Source organism: Chrysemys picta, chromosome 2, assembly GCF_011386835.1.
Source record: "Chrysemys picta bellii isolate R12L10 chromosome 2, ASM1138683v2, whole genome shotgun sequence".
NCBI lineage: Eukaryota > Metazoa > Chordata > Testudines > Emydidae > Chrysemys > Chrysemys picta.
In genome coordinates, this window is record NC_088792.1 from 229,931,571 (window position 1) to 229,948,058 (window position 16,488).

Consider the following 16,488-nt stretch of genomic DNA (forward strand, 5'->3'; position numbering starts at 1 on the left):
TGTAGAAACATAAAATAGTAGGACTTTATACTGAAAACATCTTTGTGACATTACAAAAGGTACTTCTGATGATTTGGCTGGACAGAAATATGGAAATATGCATCCTTTAAATCGAGAGTTGTAAACCAATCCATAACTGGACAGTGAGGGAATTATGGAGGCTAGAGTTAGCATTCAAAACCAAAACTTCTGAACAAACCTGTTCAATTTTTTAAAATCTAAAATTGGATGGAACCCACCCCATCTTCCTTCTGCACCAGGTAGTACCTTGACTAAAACCCTTGACTCAACAGAGGTTTGAATACCTCTCAACAGCACCTATCAGGAGCAATTTCTGAAATTCTGATAGAAGAATGATTTCATGAGAAGGTTCCCTGAAAAGGGAAGGATAAGGGAAATTGAAGGGGGTAACTTCTACTTGTATTGCATTGACCTTTTCTATAACTTTTAGGATCCTCATGTCTGATGCAGTAAGCATGCATGAATAAAATCAGCTGGCATGTCTCCAAACGAAGAAAGGGATGCATTCTCACCAATTGGTCAACAACTGTTGATCCTCACATCAAATTTGAGGCCTTGTATTCAGCAAAGATGAAGAGGAAGGAACAGATTGTTTTGTTTTAGGTCCGGATTGGAGTTATTTCTTTTTATGCTGAGACTGTGATGAAGATGTAGTATGTAGATGCTGTCCCTCCATCAATAATGCATTTGCCAAACTCCTCTTATCATCTGAGAGATTCTGTACAAATAGTGCCCTCTTCTCCCACAGATGGAATTGGTAATGGTCTATCACCCTTCTGGTAATTAGCCACACTAATTCGAAGAGATGAGGAAGAACAAAAATCTCTCCCCTTCCCAGGGCATCAATATTCTTTTCTTCCCTTCTCTGTCCACAGTTGAATGGGCCTCACCAGACTGGAGCCTATTATTGGCAACAGCAACCCCTATGAGAGTTTGGCACAGGGTGAGAATGAAAATACAATAACCCTTATAAGGGATCCGATACAACTTTTCAGCTTTCTAGATGCAGGCTGACAAGAAGCATGGGTAGCCCAAATAGTCTCAGCAGGCTGAAAAAGACCATCCAGGACAGATGGTAACACTCATCACCTGAAAATAGCACCAAAAACATTGAATATCAAATGTGACGTCTTTGCAACAAATGAAGGTAAGTTTAAAGTGGCTGCCATAGAATCCACAAGGTCACAGAATTGCAAAATGTTCTCAAAAGGAGATGCCACAGAAGCAATACCCATATGTTCATCAGGTGCCAAACCAGGATCAAACTCTGTATCCATCTGATAGCTCCTCTTGTTGAACAGTATCTCCTCCTCCTCTTTACGCTGAGAATCAGGCACTATTGCTGAGCTGTACATACACTCTAATGGGCACTGCTGGGAGAAGGTTCTACCATTTGGCTGCACCAGGTAGCAGAAAACCTATGTTAATATGCACGGTCACTCAAAGAACACTGTTTAAATAAAACCACATTCTAAAAGTATTTGCCACATGCAGGACATAATACACTAAAGAAATGGTTGCGCATGGGTCATTTGATATCATGATGACGCATTTGTGTTTCTCTCTCTTGAAATCCAAAAATAAAGAGCATGAGCTTTTGGAAGTAGAAAACACAAGAACATAACAGAAGGCAACTGTCATTACTACATCCCAAAAACTACAGGACGCAGGAGTATGTTTAGTTGAGTTATATTACCCTTTATTATTTTACAATATATTTCAAAAACTCGTACAGATGCCTTAACTGTTCTACAAGACCTGCAATACTGTCAAAAAATAGCATACTTAAAGATTGAACACACAAACTGTAATACCTACTTGTACTGAACCATTAATATCCAAAGGGGTATAGTAATTTAGTAAGTAGATGTGCAGTAATGCAAAATGCAAACAAATGTTAACAGAGAAAAGTAAACTTTGCATTCATGGCTATAGAACAGAGAGCTTTTGAAACACATTTGGTATTGTAACATTCTAGACAGCAATATGAGTAACATTACATATTTAAAGCAATACATGCCCTGGAAAGCTTGTATTTTCAATCTGTGCGTGTAAACCTGAATCAAAATGAGCTAGATACATTAAAAAACAGAGACATCTAGTCTGCAAGTAAGCTTTTTCATCCCCAAATGACACTGAATTTGAGTGGGTCAACTCTGACTTTTGTTACTGTTGCTATTTTACACTATTCTTTCCTGTACACTGTTGCATTAATATGACAGCCTGTGAATGATTTTTATTCCCTGACCATGACACTGGGGAGTAACTTTTATGGACCAAACGTTTGTCTCACTCTCCAAATTGAAAATGTAGCCAATGTTATAGCATGGATGTCATCACAAAACCCACATTTTTTCATCAGTTTTATAATAGCATTACATTTTTTTAGCTGTATTCCTGTGAGGCAACAAAACAGTACTGTAGTTTTCAGAACATTGGAAAATGCTTACTAATATTCCAAATATCTAATTTCATAGATTCTACCTAATTTTGTTATCTTTTCTGGTCACGAAACAGAGAGAAGATGTTAATGACCAAGACACCTTTAAACTTACACTGTCTGCAAGCAACAAGGCAAAGCCAATTGTTCAGGTATGGTTTTTGTCTTATCCAAGTTGATGCGTTTTCGTGGGAAAATCATGAAAGGCAATACGAGGAAACAACAACTACCGATCAGATTTCTGCCAAGCAATAAAAGTTTAAAGACAAAATTTATGAGAGTGGCACTGTGGCAGAACAGGCATTCAATTTGTTTTATTTTTCAAGTTTATAAAGTTTCAGTTACCACTATATTCACTTATAGTGGACACTATGTGATAACTGAGTAAGGCCAACAAACCACCTTCTATCTCAGAAGAAACTGCAATAAACCATCACCTGAGCAGATCACAGCTGTTGGACTATGATCTTCTTAACCAGCCTAAATGGCAGTCTGTAGCATCTGGTACTATATACACAAAGTCACTCACACCCATCATTGAAATGATTTTCCTACAGCAGTTTACTGTATAACATATGCATACATATTTCTTTCTGCTCATTTAATCCCTTATATCTCATAGCTCACCAGTGGTTTAAGGGCTGAAAAATATTTCAGAAAACATAAGGGGTTATACAGTTCAAGTGTGTAACAACTTTATTTTAATACAGAAAATTAATATGAAATGCTGGTTCTGAACATGGTTGGCAAAAATAAAAGGCAAAACAAAGGCAGGGTATATTTTCATCTGGAGTCAATGTCTAGAAAACCAAAAGAAATAAATCTGAAATAAGGCAAAGCAAAAAAGGCATTCTGATTCATGCACAACTAGTAGTAATAAGAATTTCCTTTCAGAGGTCCTGAGACTTGAGTTGAATGGGTTCTCCCTATCGCTTGCTTCGTGTGAAGTCAAATTTAAAGCTCCATAAGCATAAATGTTTGGTTTTTAATAATGGACCCATTTAAAAAAGGAGACAATAAAATGTACATGAAAGCAAACAAAAGCGACTTGATCTGAGGCCTCTGTCCTTTGACCCGCCTAACAGGCTAAATGGCCAATAAAATGTAAAATGCAGCATACATTTGTGTAATCTAAAATCTTTTCGTGATAATTTATTGCAAATTGCACTTGGCAGTTCCCCACACCAATGGAAAACTGGCCACCCTGTCGGTTGTTCATGCAGTCCTTTAACCCCAAACGCAAGTCACCAGTAGAAAGACCTGGACAGAAAGTTGGCCGCTGTGCTGAGCCAGCTGGCTGCACCTTCTGGGTGTGACCCAACCCGGGATACTGCTTTGTCTTGTTCCTTTGTAGGGCTTTCATCCTCTGGCAAATAGTCAGGTAGATCTGTATTTTGCTCTACTTCTACAGGAGTATCTTGGAATGGAACCAGCACCTGATGGAATAGAAGAGTTCAAGAAAATGTCAATGTTGTGAATCAAAATGAATTAAAAAAAAAAAATAAGGGCCTCGTCCTGAGAGGCAATGAACACCTCTTAGAGTCACTCCCTAAATAACTGCCAGGGTAGATATTAGGTATTGTCAATCATTTTATTTAGACCATATGCAAGAAAAGTACAGGTTTAAGGTAAAAACATACAACCAAAAAGACCATCTCTCTCTACAGCTGTGAAATAAAACCACATCATTGGTTTCTGTCAAGAAGGCAAATCTCAGTTTCCAGACTCATCTCTCCAGGTCAGGAGATTCTAGTGTCAGAAAGAGATGGCCGTCCTGTACGGTTACATCTCTTGCTAACAGTTCAACAGTAATTTCTAGCAATACTATTATATGGATGCACATCTTTGGGCAGGATACATTTTAACCTCTTTATGTTGTGTATGAATCTCTGAGAAGTACAACAATGTACTGTTTCTTAGGGACAGAAATGATGGGCATGGTAGTACAGGTATCAAAGATCCAAGCCAGATCCACCTCTATTTAGAATAAACTGTATCTCACCTCCTCTCCACTTTCACTTTTCACAACTTGCTGTGCTTTCATAACTTTGGTTGATGCTATTGCTGATGCCAAAGCCTACAAGAGGGAGAAAATACAAGGAAAATAAAGGCAGACACTTAGTGTTATAGAACTGCAACAGATGCATAGGTCTTAAAGCAAGCACAGTTGTAAGTACTTACTTCTGCTTTTAAGTCTGAGCGAATTCGGACCACACATCTTTGAACCGCCATTTGAAATGTAAAGCTAATAACTCCTTTAATTTTCAGCAAGGCTTCTTCACAAAGATTCCTTCGAGACTAAAAAAAAAAAAAAAAAAAAAAAAAGTATTAACATGCAAAGGCCATATAAAAATATTAACCATGGATGTTATGACAAACTCCTGCATCTTTTAAGACAGCTGGTAAATAAGGTAATTTTGCAAAAGAAAAAAAATAGTGCAGGTTACAATTATTTTTAATACACATATACTGACATTTAATATTGCTACAAATCTTGTCATAACAAAATTTACAACATTTTTGCTTACATTTTAAAAGTCAAACAAGGATAGAATCAACTGTAAATAATCAGGAAAAAGTGCTGAAAAGCAAAGAATGTTTTTCTCCGTATGATAAGCTAAACAGTCCCCTGAGGTTAAGTCCGGATTGAGTGGAGTGCTCATTGATGTGTAGTTAGTGTTTAAGTTGCTATTTATCAGACACCTTGTATCCATACTGACTGAATGCATCAAAGCAGCTGTTGTATCCTTCAGCTACCTCATCTGTGGCAGCTCATGGACATCAAAGCACAGCATAATCTTAACTCTGATTTCAAGGGAAAAAATGTTTGCTTAAAAACAACAACGGAATGTTATGTTTAAAGCAAGTGACAATGCCTACTGTGCAATAACATTACATTGACCTATACCGGTTGCATCTATTCTACATTACCTTAACATGTTTTATTTCTCAATATTTAGAAAACAAGATGGTTATTACAAAGAGAGTAAAATATCTATTGGGAGACTGCTACCACAAACAAGCTACATTGTAGTGGATTACCATATATATATATGTGTGTGTGTGTGTGTGTATATATATATACACACACACACACACACACATATACATACACACACCTTGACAGTCTTATAGACTCAAGTGTTAGGTTCAAAATCAGATTTCTATATACCTTAGTATTTAATTTTAATTGAAAAGTGCTGTGAGATCTTTGAAAGAAAGGCACTATATAAGCGTATTAATATTATTATACAGTAATTACTGCTCAATACTTAGACAACAGTGGTTTCAATATAGGAAGAAGCATATTCATTTCATCGATCTGCTAACAAACTGCTTCGGCTAGACCGGGGTGGCCAACCTGTGGCTCCGGAGCCACATGTGGCTCTTCAGAAGTTAATATGCAGCTCCTTGTATAGGCACCGACTCCAGGGCTGGAACTACAGGCGCCAACTTTCCAATGTGCCAGGGGTGCTCACTGCTCAACCCCTGGCTCTGCCACAGACCCTACCCCCACTCCACTCCTTCCCACCCCCTCCCGAGCCTGTTGTACCCTTGCTCCTCTCCCCCCCCTTCTCCCGATTCTCCTGCATGCCATGAAACAGCTGATTGGGAGGTGCGGGGAGGGAGGGGGAGGCGCTGATCAGCAGGACTGCTGGTGGGTGGGAGGTGCTGGGAGAGCTAATGGGGGGCTGCTGACATATTACTGTGACTCTTTGGCAATGTACATTGGTAAATTCTGGCTCCTTCTCACACTCAGGTTGGCCACCCTGGGCTAGACTATACAGAGGCAAAACTCAGCTTACTGCCATGCACATATGAATGTCAGAACATTTTTGACTATATTAAAGAACATTAATAATTAGAATTATAGTAATACAGTAGGCCTGAGCTAAATATCTTAACACAAAACAGTGTGTATGAGAGAGAGATAGGGAAAACGGCATTGTACAAGTGAAAGACAAATAAAACCACCTCTGGCCACAAGGAAGGAAGGCACAAGAGGGTGAGAGGCAACATGGTTTAGTAGACTAAAAAAGGGATGACTGCATGGATACATATATCAACTGATACTGTCTCCCCTTCTGAGAGCTTGGTCGAATCATATAATCTGTGCCTGTTTCCCTAAATGGGGTAATACCTATTCCACAGATACTTTACTACTTTAAGTTGTAAAACACTACATGAATGCTCAGCCTCACCAGAGTGTGTACAAATCCCTTCACTAGCTGGAGACTTGGCAACCTCCAGCTATTTGGACACCTGTCCTTTGCACTGACAACTATGAACAAATCCCAGCTGGGCAATCCTTCTACCACAGCATGGAACCTAGGGTTGGGGAAAACAAAACCTAAAGGTAAGTCAGGTATCCATGTTTTACATAATGAATCAGTTAAGTCTGAGATGCATATCAAAGACTCATCTTGCCAACTGTTCCCAAAACCATCAGGCCAACTCTGTGTACTGTGAAGTAATTATTGTAGACAAGTCATTTACAGTTGGTGGGGGAGTGGGAGGGATAACAAAAACTGGCCCCAAAAGTGCTAAGGTTGCCTCTAGTGTTGTGTTCTTAAAAAATAATAAAATAGTCTGATTATTTGGAGCTGACAAAAAATCCTGCCAACTCTGGCTAAAATTATACGGACTACCCATTTGTTACCACTATGAAATCTTATTGGGAAGATTAGACTGCAGTAGATCAATCAACAGACTTCTGTTGTATTGCTCTTTTTGTTTTTTGACTGAGATCATTATCAAACTCTATAGACTGTAGCTTTATTTTGAATGAACTGATCAAGAACTACCTGAGGTCTCCAACAAGTCAAGAAAGATTTACAGGATTTCCAATTACTCCTACAGAACATGAACTGCTAAAGAGCCTTAAGTAGGTCAACTCTGACATATGAATTCGCAGGCCCCCAAAAAATCAGAAAAGTCTATTCAAAACTTTGAATTCCTGCAGATGTGTTTGATAGATTAGATAGTGCTTAAGTTTAAAAAGAAAAACAGACTTTGCTATTTATTCATGTGACTAAACAGAGGTAGGTGATGGATCAAGAATCAATTATGGGGGCAGGGAAGAAGTATTGGAGACAGAAGTTGTTTTGTTTGCTTTAATTTTGGCAGGGATGAAGTTAGTTATTTGACAGCAAGAATGTTTCACAGGCCTGGAAAAAAATGCTAAGGCCAGCCATGCATATGCATACACATACATGAAGTTACACACTTAAAGAAGATTAGGTCTGAGGTAAGTGCTATATAAAGTTAAGTTATTGTTCACATCCTCTGCCATTTTATAGTTCCCAACTTATTCTAACACTTAAAACTGCTTTGTAGGGATGTTTTACTGCTGCTGTGTTATACCAGGCACCTAGAATATCACTAGGGTTTCTTTGATAGTCTCATAAAACTCAGAACTGTGTACATTAGCTAATCCAGCCAGCACACAGCTAGATTCTTCTTTTCCTTTAATAATGAGCTGAGAAAACACGCTGGTGTACTCCAGGCAACTGGAGAAGCCTGAATTTCTGCTCTCTGGATTCAAACATCTAAATACTTTGTTATACACTTTTTACTAGGATAGCAATGAATATCTTTGCAATTTCACTTTTTTAAGCATTGCAGCAACGCGCTGCATTAGCTCCATTTGTCAGGGTACACAAATAAATGGTCTTCAGACCTGCTGGCCTCAGTCCATTTACAGGATTGCATGTACTTGAATTGGCAGACAAAGGAGAAGTGGATAGAGTTTATCTGGGTTTTAGAGAAGCTTTAGAGACTCTGATGCACAAATGATCTACAATGTTAGTAAACTTCATAGGAGCACACTATTGGAATGGATTAAAAACTGGTTTGAAGATATTAAAGCAAGTGTTGCTGATAAAGTTTTGCCTGTCTATATCACGAACAAGTGAAGGGTTCCAAGGTAAGTATTAATTTCTTTACTACCCATGTAAATGACTTGGCATACAATCTAATTTCAAAAGGAGCTAAATGTACTCACAAGAAAATATGAGGAGGGAATGCTATTGATAAACTAGGTTCCAAGACATGCTTACTTGGCAAAATATAAAGTAACAAAACAAAGGATCAGGTTTGATCATTTAAAATGGGTACAAAGCTGAAGATACAGAGACCTGAGGGCACTTGTGAAGAACATGCTTAAACGATCTACATGCTGTTTGGCAGCCGTAAAAAGGCAAACATAGCCCTGGGGTGTTGTACACAGGGGTATGGTGAATAAATCTGTAGAAGTTATTTTGACATTACATAAAGACGCAGTGAGATCTCACTATCTGAAGTGCCAGTCTGGTCACTATAGTAGAAAACATCTCACGGACTACAAAAAGATGTAGCAAGAGGGAGCTAACAAAATTCAACGTTCCTTACATTAGTTATAATAGAAGATTAGTCAGTGTCTAGACACTCTCGTGCTGTACAGGCAATTGTGAAAAATAAGGAATGGTTTTGATTCCAATGCTCTGACCACAGAGAGATATCATGAATCAAGACTGATAAAAGGCAGTACCTGATTTATTCTAAAGGTGATTGAAACAGGAAACAAAATTGGCAAAGATGGAAATGGAATTATTTAAAAATACAAAGTTACAAAGCAACTAGCCATAAATATTTCTTGTATTAAGCCTCTTGGGTGAATTTAAATTATATATCAGTATTTCAAAATATGATTCACAGGAGTTGCTGGCATACATGAAAGTAACACAAGCATTCCTTGAATGCCCTTCTTTTTTGGTGCGAAGTATGTTTGAATATAACATGCATGCACATTATCACAGTATTTCCCTATCATTTCCAGTCTGATTCCTAATGATCATAAGTACTTAAGATTTACTTACTGAATCATCAAGGCCATCTATATGTAAAACCACTGTTTTAGCACGTTTATTTGTACTGCCCAGGAAAAACTGAGCTTTCCGCCGGCAAGAATTCATTTCATTCACACGGTCCATGTCTGACATGTTGGAAGCTTGAAGGATGTCATAGATTTCAGAGGCTAAAAGTTTAGTCTCTCCTGGTGTAGTAGTCCTTAAAGAAAAAATAATAAATTGAGATTTATAACTATCTATTTTCACAGTGTTATTTCAAATAGCTGCCACATTTATGTCTCAGTATCTTGAATGATCAGCACACTACGGAAGCATTTTATATAGCTAATATGCAGTTAGAAGAAAAGATTTCTTAATTAAAAAAAAAAATAAAAATAAAAGAGAGGGTCTACCAAAACCACTTCCATCATCCATATGCCAGTGCCATTACCAGCCTGAAACTGAAGCCAGAACCCTTGTGTCTATGTTAATTTTATACCTGCGAGCTTATTTTTAAACGATGTATCAAGAACTTTTTTAGTTTTTATTTCTCTCTCTGCTATGTGTCATATCTATTTAGAAACCTGCAAACACAATAATTAAACTGATTGACAAACTTTGATACCCCTCCCCCCACAACATGTTGATTAGGATACACAATGCAACCATGTTGTGTTCTAATTCCCTATTTACTTAATAGCATAATTGATTAATCTCAGTTCCCAGAGCTATGTTGACATAGCTGGTGCTACAACAAGAAAGCAAATGCAGCTGTATATATGACATAAACAGTTGCCCCTTTAATCTTCTGTAGATCCTTGCACGAGAGGATATCAAAATGCCTTAGAGATAAGTATCCCATCTCTTACCTACCTTGTGGGGTACCATTCCCATTTTACCTGGAGTTTTACATTTTAAATAGAGTCGCAGAGATTAAGTAACAGGTCAAAAGTTATGCAGAAAGTCAACAGCAGAGCAGGGACTAAAACTAAAGTTCAGACTCCCAGGTCCCTGCTCTAACCACCATTCCACACCCCTTCTTGACTGTGGATCTTTAAAGATAGCATTGTGGGGATATTCCCTATTAAATAAGTTAAAAGTAGGTCAAAATTGGTGGTATAAGCTATAGGGTTGTATTCCTTTAAAGGAAACGGATTTAGATATTAGACTGGACATCTTTCATTATTTTCTTATACTTAATCACAACTGAATTTAATGGGCCACATTCATCATTGAAGTACTTTCACTAAGCTCAATGGAGGGCAGGATTTGACTCATCATTAATAAACTATAATATTTGGAATGAATAAAAACAACACTACAGCAACATCATACAATTCATCTTACAGTGGCCAATCATAGTTTTGCTTGTAGGCATAAATATACTGGAGTAAATAGCTACATTTTGCCTTTGAAACTTTCTTCCTTATTATTTCATCCCAATAACTAGCCTGGGTCAAACATCACCTCCATCCCAATTTCATATCATAGAAGAATAATGTTGGAGCAAAAATCTTAGTCAATTCCCTCCCTCTGGGTCTCCTACTGAGTCTTGTCTTCTCTTCCCTGTGACTGTCTTTTAGATTGTAAACTTTTCAGAGAAGAACTGTCGTATTTGAGTGTCTGTACAATGCTCAGCACGCCTGCGCTTAAATTAAAGTGATACTGTGAGGTTTATCCTAAAGATGATAAAAAACAAGACACTGGGGCCTGCATCAGTACAGCATTTAAGCAATAACTTTAAATTAGGCACGTGCTTAAGTCCATCCCTCTACAGGGAACCACATACTTAAGTCAATCGGGGTCATATAAAAATGCATACTTTTTTTCCCATGATACTTAAATTCACTGGATAAAATGTGTACATGTGGTTTACAGCTTGAAGTTGAAGGATGGCATCTATATTTAGGTGCTAAAATTTGACAGCAGTGCCATGTGACCTGATGCCTCAAGGAACGATAAGTTAACTTTCAAGAAGATGACAGCTTAACAGGGCACCATAACACTAAACAGCCGTTTATTATGTTAAATTGTGTTCACCAAAATTAAAAGACACAAAAGTAAAGTTTTCTATAATACCTATTTCCTTTAAAATGTAGTTTGTTTTTCCGTTAAACTTAACTGGTCAGTTCACAATCAGTATAACTTTTTCCCAAAAGCTTTTTCCTAAATACGGTAACTCCTCACTTAACATCATCCTAGTTAATGTTGTTTTCTTGTTACGTCGCTGATCAATTAGAGAACATACTCATTTAATGTTGCACAGTGTTTGCTTATAACGTTGTTTGGCTGTGTGGACTTGGACCCAGAGTGGGCCAGCAGTTCCCCTCCACCCCCCCACTGCCTCCCACCAGCCAGCAGCCCTGCGGATCAGCAACTCCCCCATCGCCTCCCGCCTGCAGCAATCAGCCGTTTCACAGAGTTCAGGAGGCTCTGGGGGGAGAAGCAAGGACGTGGCACGCAGCCTTCCCCTTCCCCCCTAGACCCTCCTGAACGCCCAGAAACAGCTGATTGCTGCGGGCGGGAGGCGTGGGGAGGAGCGAGAACGTGGCGCGCTTGGGAGGAGGAGGTAGAGCAGGGGCGGGAAAAGCCAGGGCGGGGTTGGAGCAGGGGCTGGAAGAGCTGGGGGTTGAGCACCCCCCGGCACTTTGGAAAGAACAGCAAGAGGAGCAGCTGGACGATCCACCCTCTTTCACCCTCTGACTCCACCACCTCAACCAAGCTTCACAATCATCGTTGCTGAGTACAGCATTAAATTGTTTGTTTAAAATGTATACTGTATATGTATATAATGTCTTTAGTCTGGCTAAAATTTTTCCCTGGAACCTAATCCCCCCTCCCCCCCAATTTACATTAATTCTTATGGGGAAATTGGATTATCTTAACATCATTTGGCTTAAAGTTGCATTTTTCAAGAACGTAACTACAACGTTAAGCGAGGAGTTACTGTACAAGTTTCTTAACTTAGCCTTAGAGTACATCATGGAACACAAAATAATCAGTTCAGAAAAGACAGAGACCACAATAATAAAAGTTAATTAAAAAAAATCCAACTAAAAACATTAGCCATAAGAAGGCACAGAAACTTAAAATTCAAAGTTGAATGGTATGCTATCTAATAATGAAATGGGACTTAATGTATAATGTAACAGTAAGCTGCATATATGTTTAGTGCTCCCAATATCACAGCTGGCAGGAATTCTGGTATAATTCCAGCTATCTTCATATAACTTCATTATTAAAATAACCTGCTAATTTGACAGCGTAAAAAGCAAAATCTGCTATTTTTTAAAGACACATTAAAAAAGTATTCTCTAGGTTGTCCCCAAAACAATCCTTTTTTAAAAAGTAATAAAACTGCTATAGAAAAACATTGAACAAATGTCTGGTTTGCAATTTCAGACAATTTATTATCATTAACAACTTCTACTCATCGCTCTGCAGGGGAACACAAACTATCTTCCCATTCAAGGTAATAGCAGTTGGGACTGGGTATCAGAGTCTCTGTTCACACAAAGATGATAAAACATAAGAGGAATTACTATTTTTCAGAAAAAGTTTAGACACTATTTTAATACTGAACTGTAAATCAATGCATTAAGAAAGCTTATTAGTATAAATTGCAGATAACTAATTTTCTAAAAATGTAAAGGGTTTGTAGCAGGTTGCCCGCAAACATAAGTATTACTCGATGGAGCCAGTTGCTCAACAAGATTCAGCTCACATCACGTATGTCCTATAACAGTAGCAGTAAAATGAAACTAAGTAAACAAACAGTCAAAGAGAGACAAGCTGAAGTGATACCACCATAGTATAAAATCAGAGACACAAACCAGAAATAGGAATATCAGTCAAAGTAAAGTTATATGAAGTATCCATCTATATAATGCCAATACTTACAATAACTAAGTTACAAACAAAAAACAGTATTATGCCAAATACGTTACAGTTTCTAATTTGCTGGTAAAATAAAGTAAAATCTAAGACTTGCACCAACCTGTTGCTGATTCAGTTAAAGGGACTAATAATATAACATCACCACATAATTAATTAAGGATGAAAGTATGAAAAACTAATACAATCATTACAAAATTAAACACTTTTTGGCAGAAAAATAGATTGATCCTGATCAGGGAAATACACTCTATATATTGTAAAACCAGTACCATATTTAAAACGTCTATGTTCTTTTGTGTTTGTATGGAGCCTAGCACACTGTGGGTGCTACTGGAAAAATAAAAATAAAAAACATAAAAACGTAAACTACTAATACACAGTATAAATACAGTAAAATGTAAACAGGCAAGACAGTCTAGCAAAGACTAAAATACAATGAAGTTAAATCAAAGTTCTAGCAGTGGATCAAAGTAGTATGTGATATGTCAGGAGAGGATGTGTGAGATAATTGCAAATACAGTACACCGGATCGAAGTTTTTTTTTAAACCCCAGAGCGATAGTGTATGCCAGAGGTGGGCAAACTACAGCCTGTGGACCGTCCTGTCCGGTCCCTGAGCTCCTGGCCTGGGAGGCTCGCCCCCAGGCCCTCCCCTGCTGTTCCCTCTCCCCCCTCAGCCTCAGCTCACTGCGCTGCCGGCGCAATGCTCTGGGCAGAGGAGCAGCGAGCTCCTGGGGCAGCGCAACTGCAAAGCCAGGGCCTGACCCAGTGCGCTGTGCTGTGCGGTGCGGCTGCCTGTCCTGGTGCAGCTGCGCCGACAGCCATCGGTGCTCCAGGCACTGTGGTAAGGGGGCAGGGGGGGTTGGATAGAGGGCAGGGGAGTCCAGGGTGGTGGTCAGGGGGCAGAGGTGGGGATAGGGGTCGGGGCGGTCAGAGGGCAGGGAACAGGGGGGTTGAATGGGAGCAGAGGTCCTGAGGGGGCAGTCAGGAAGGAGAGGAGGGGTTGGATAGGGTGGAAGGGAGCAGTTAGGGATGGGGGGCAGTTAGGCGCAGGGGGTCTGGGGGCCGGGAAGAAGGGGTGGTTGGATGGGGCAGTGGTCCTGGTCGGGCAGTCAGGAAGGAGGGGGGGGGTTGGATGGGGCGGGGGGGGTGGGGGCGGGCAAGGGACAGAGAGCATGGGGGTGGATGGGGCGGGGGTCCCCGGGGGGGCCGTCAGGAGGTGAGAAGCGGGTGGGGGTGGGAGGTCGGATAGGGGGCGGGGGCCGGGCCACACCTGGCTGTTTGGGGAGGTACAGCCTCCCCTAACCAGCCCTCCATACAATTTCAGAAACCCGATGCGGCCATCAGGCCAAAAAGGTTGCTCGTCCCTGGTGTATGTGCTCAACTGAATTTGTACAGTTCATCACAGGGTTCTTATCTTTCACATTGTGACAGGGTGTATCTATTTCACCCAGATTTTTCAAAGCCATTCATTCTACAGACGGACGCCTCAGAAGTGGGGCTTCGGGCCTTATTGTCACAGGAGCTGGATGGGGAGGAACGCCCCATGCTCTACCTGAGCCGGAAGCTGTTCCCCAGGGAGACTAAGTATGCGACCATTAAGAAAGAGGGCTTAGCACTGAAGTGGGCGATTGAGGCCCTAAGATATTACCTAGTAGGGGGCCCCTTCCACCTCATCACAGACCATGCACCTTTCTGTTGGATCAACACCATGAAGGACTCAAATATCCAGATTATGTGGTGATCAACCTCTCCCTCCTGCACTACAAGTTCAGTGTACTACACCACATAGGTACAGCTCATGCAAATGCAGACTGCTTTTCCTGAATGGGAGGGGAGGATGAAGGAGAAGGACCCTTGCTGGGTCCTTGCTTGAGGGATAGGGTGTGTGGCAGGGTATACCTACCCCGCACTGACCCTGCTCGGGTTAACCGCACACTGTGGGCCGAAGAGGCCACGTCCACTTACCTCTGCTGGGCATGCTCAATCAGGAGACAGGATATAAAAGGGAGCGGTCTAGCTCAGTCTAGGCTGGCTGAGGAGAGTGGACGCACACTGCAGGCTCCTGCCAGGGAGTTGCAGTGGCTACAGATCATGGAGGCCAAGCTGCTGGGATCAACAGCGGAACCACTAGACCCTAGAGGATGAGAGTGAATCGGAAGGCTGACACCCCCAGAGTAGGAAGCAACTATGGGAACACAACTGTTAAAATAGGAAACTGAGCTGAACTGCAGACTCCTGGTTTCACAGGGCCCTGGGTCAGGACCTGGTGGAGAAGGGTGGGCCAGGGTCCCCCTACCCTGCCCCATACCTACCTCAGGGTGCAGGCACTACTCAAGGGCTCCAGCTGCGAAGCCACACAGCCCTGCGGGCCAGGGCAGCCCCAAGGGCTCTGCCCACGAGTCCACGCTGCCCTGCTTTATAGGCTAGGACAGCAGTATCTACTCTAGCCACTTGAGCTGTAACCCATTATTTGTCGTACGCAACCTGACACCTAGTATTGGGGTGTATCTACCCCATGACACACACAAATATTTAAGAGGTCAAAAACAGTGAGTAAATTTGATATACAGAGCAAGTAACTGATCCTACAAACACTGTTGTCAATGGGATAACTTATGGTAATCAAAGCTATTCCAAATGGAAAGTGTCTGGAGAACTGTATCCTAACATTTTAAAGATAAGTTTCATTTAATGTAACCCCTCCTTTGCTATTCCATGCGTTATATATTCATGGAAAACAGCACCTGTTATCAGTCCCAGGGAAGCTGTTTACGTTCATAGTACTGAACCGACTGAATTACTGTCTTAACCCTAAAATGAGAGCTAACAAGTGTGGTTTTTGCACAGGTCGATTTACAATCCATGTTACATATGGTCTGAGGAATCTTACTGAAAAGTCTGAAGTGTTGATATAAAAACTTCACATTTAACCTGCCCTTTTATCATTGAATACTTCAACTGAAATCAGTAAAGAAATATATAATATGAAAGGACTCAGTAAAGAGTTCTCTCAATACATTTGGAGAAACCCATTCTTACAATGAACCTCACGAGTCTTTCCAAACAACGTTTGGGAAAGTGTATGTTTTGGTAGAAGTCAGCATTTCCAGAGGACCACAATGCGTATTTTTATATTGAAATACAGTAATTAGAGACTTCAGGAATGGAGGTTGTTCATAAATATGAAATGTTCATAATTCTGAAAAAAAGTTAGGGTTCTTTCAAAAGTTTACAACTGAATATTGACATAATACAGCTTTGAAACTTTACTATGCAGAAGAAGAATGCTGCTTTCCCTTTA

At 40.3% G+C, this 16,488-nt stretch overlaps 1 protein-coding gene across 7 annotated transcripts in view; it reads right to left on the reverse strand.

Annotated features, from left to right (window-relative positions):
* Positions 1-1,694: 1,694 nt before the first annotated feature.
* Positions 1,695-16,488, reverse strand: part of ARMC1 (armadillo repeat containing 1) — a 52,408-nt gene continuing 37,614 nt past the window's right edge. For all 7 annotated transcript variants that reach the window (XM_065585657.1, XM_005288093.5, XM_065585656.1 and 4 more), the window contains 4 exons: positions 9,319-9,508; positions 4,643-4,759; positions 4,464-4,538; positions 1,695-3,897 (listed from right to left, as the gene is read on the reverse strand). In XM_065585657.1, the coding sequence (XP_065441729.1) occupies positions 3,706-3,897; positions 4,464-4,538; positions 4,643-4,759; positions 9,319-9,508 (574 nt within the window). In that variant the 3' untranslated portion in view covers positions 1,695-3,705. The remainder of the gene's footprint in view (positions 3,898-4,463; positions 4,539-4,642; positions 4,760-9,318; positions 9,509-16,488) is intronic.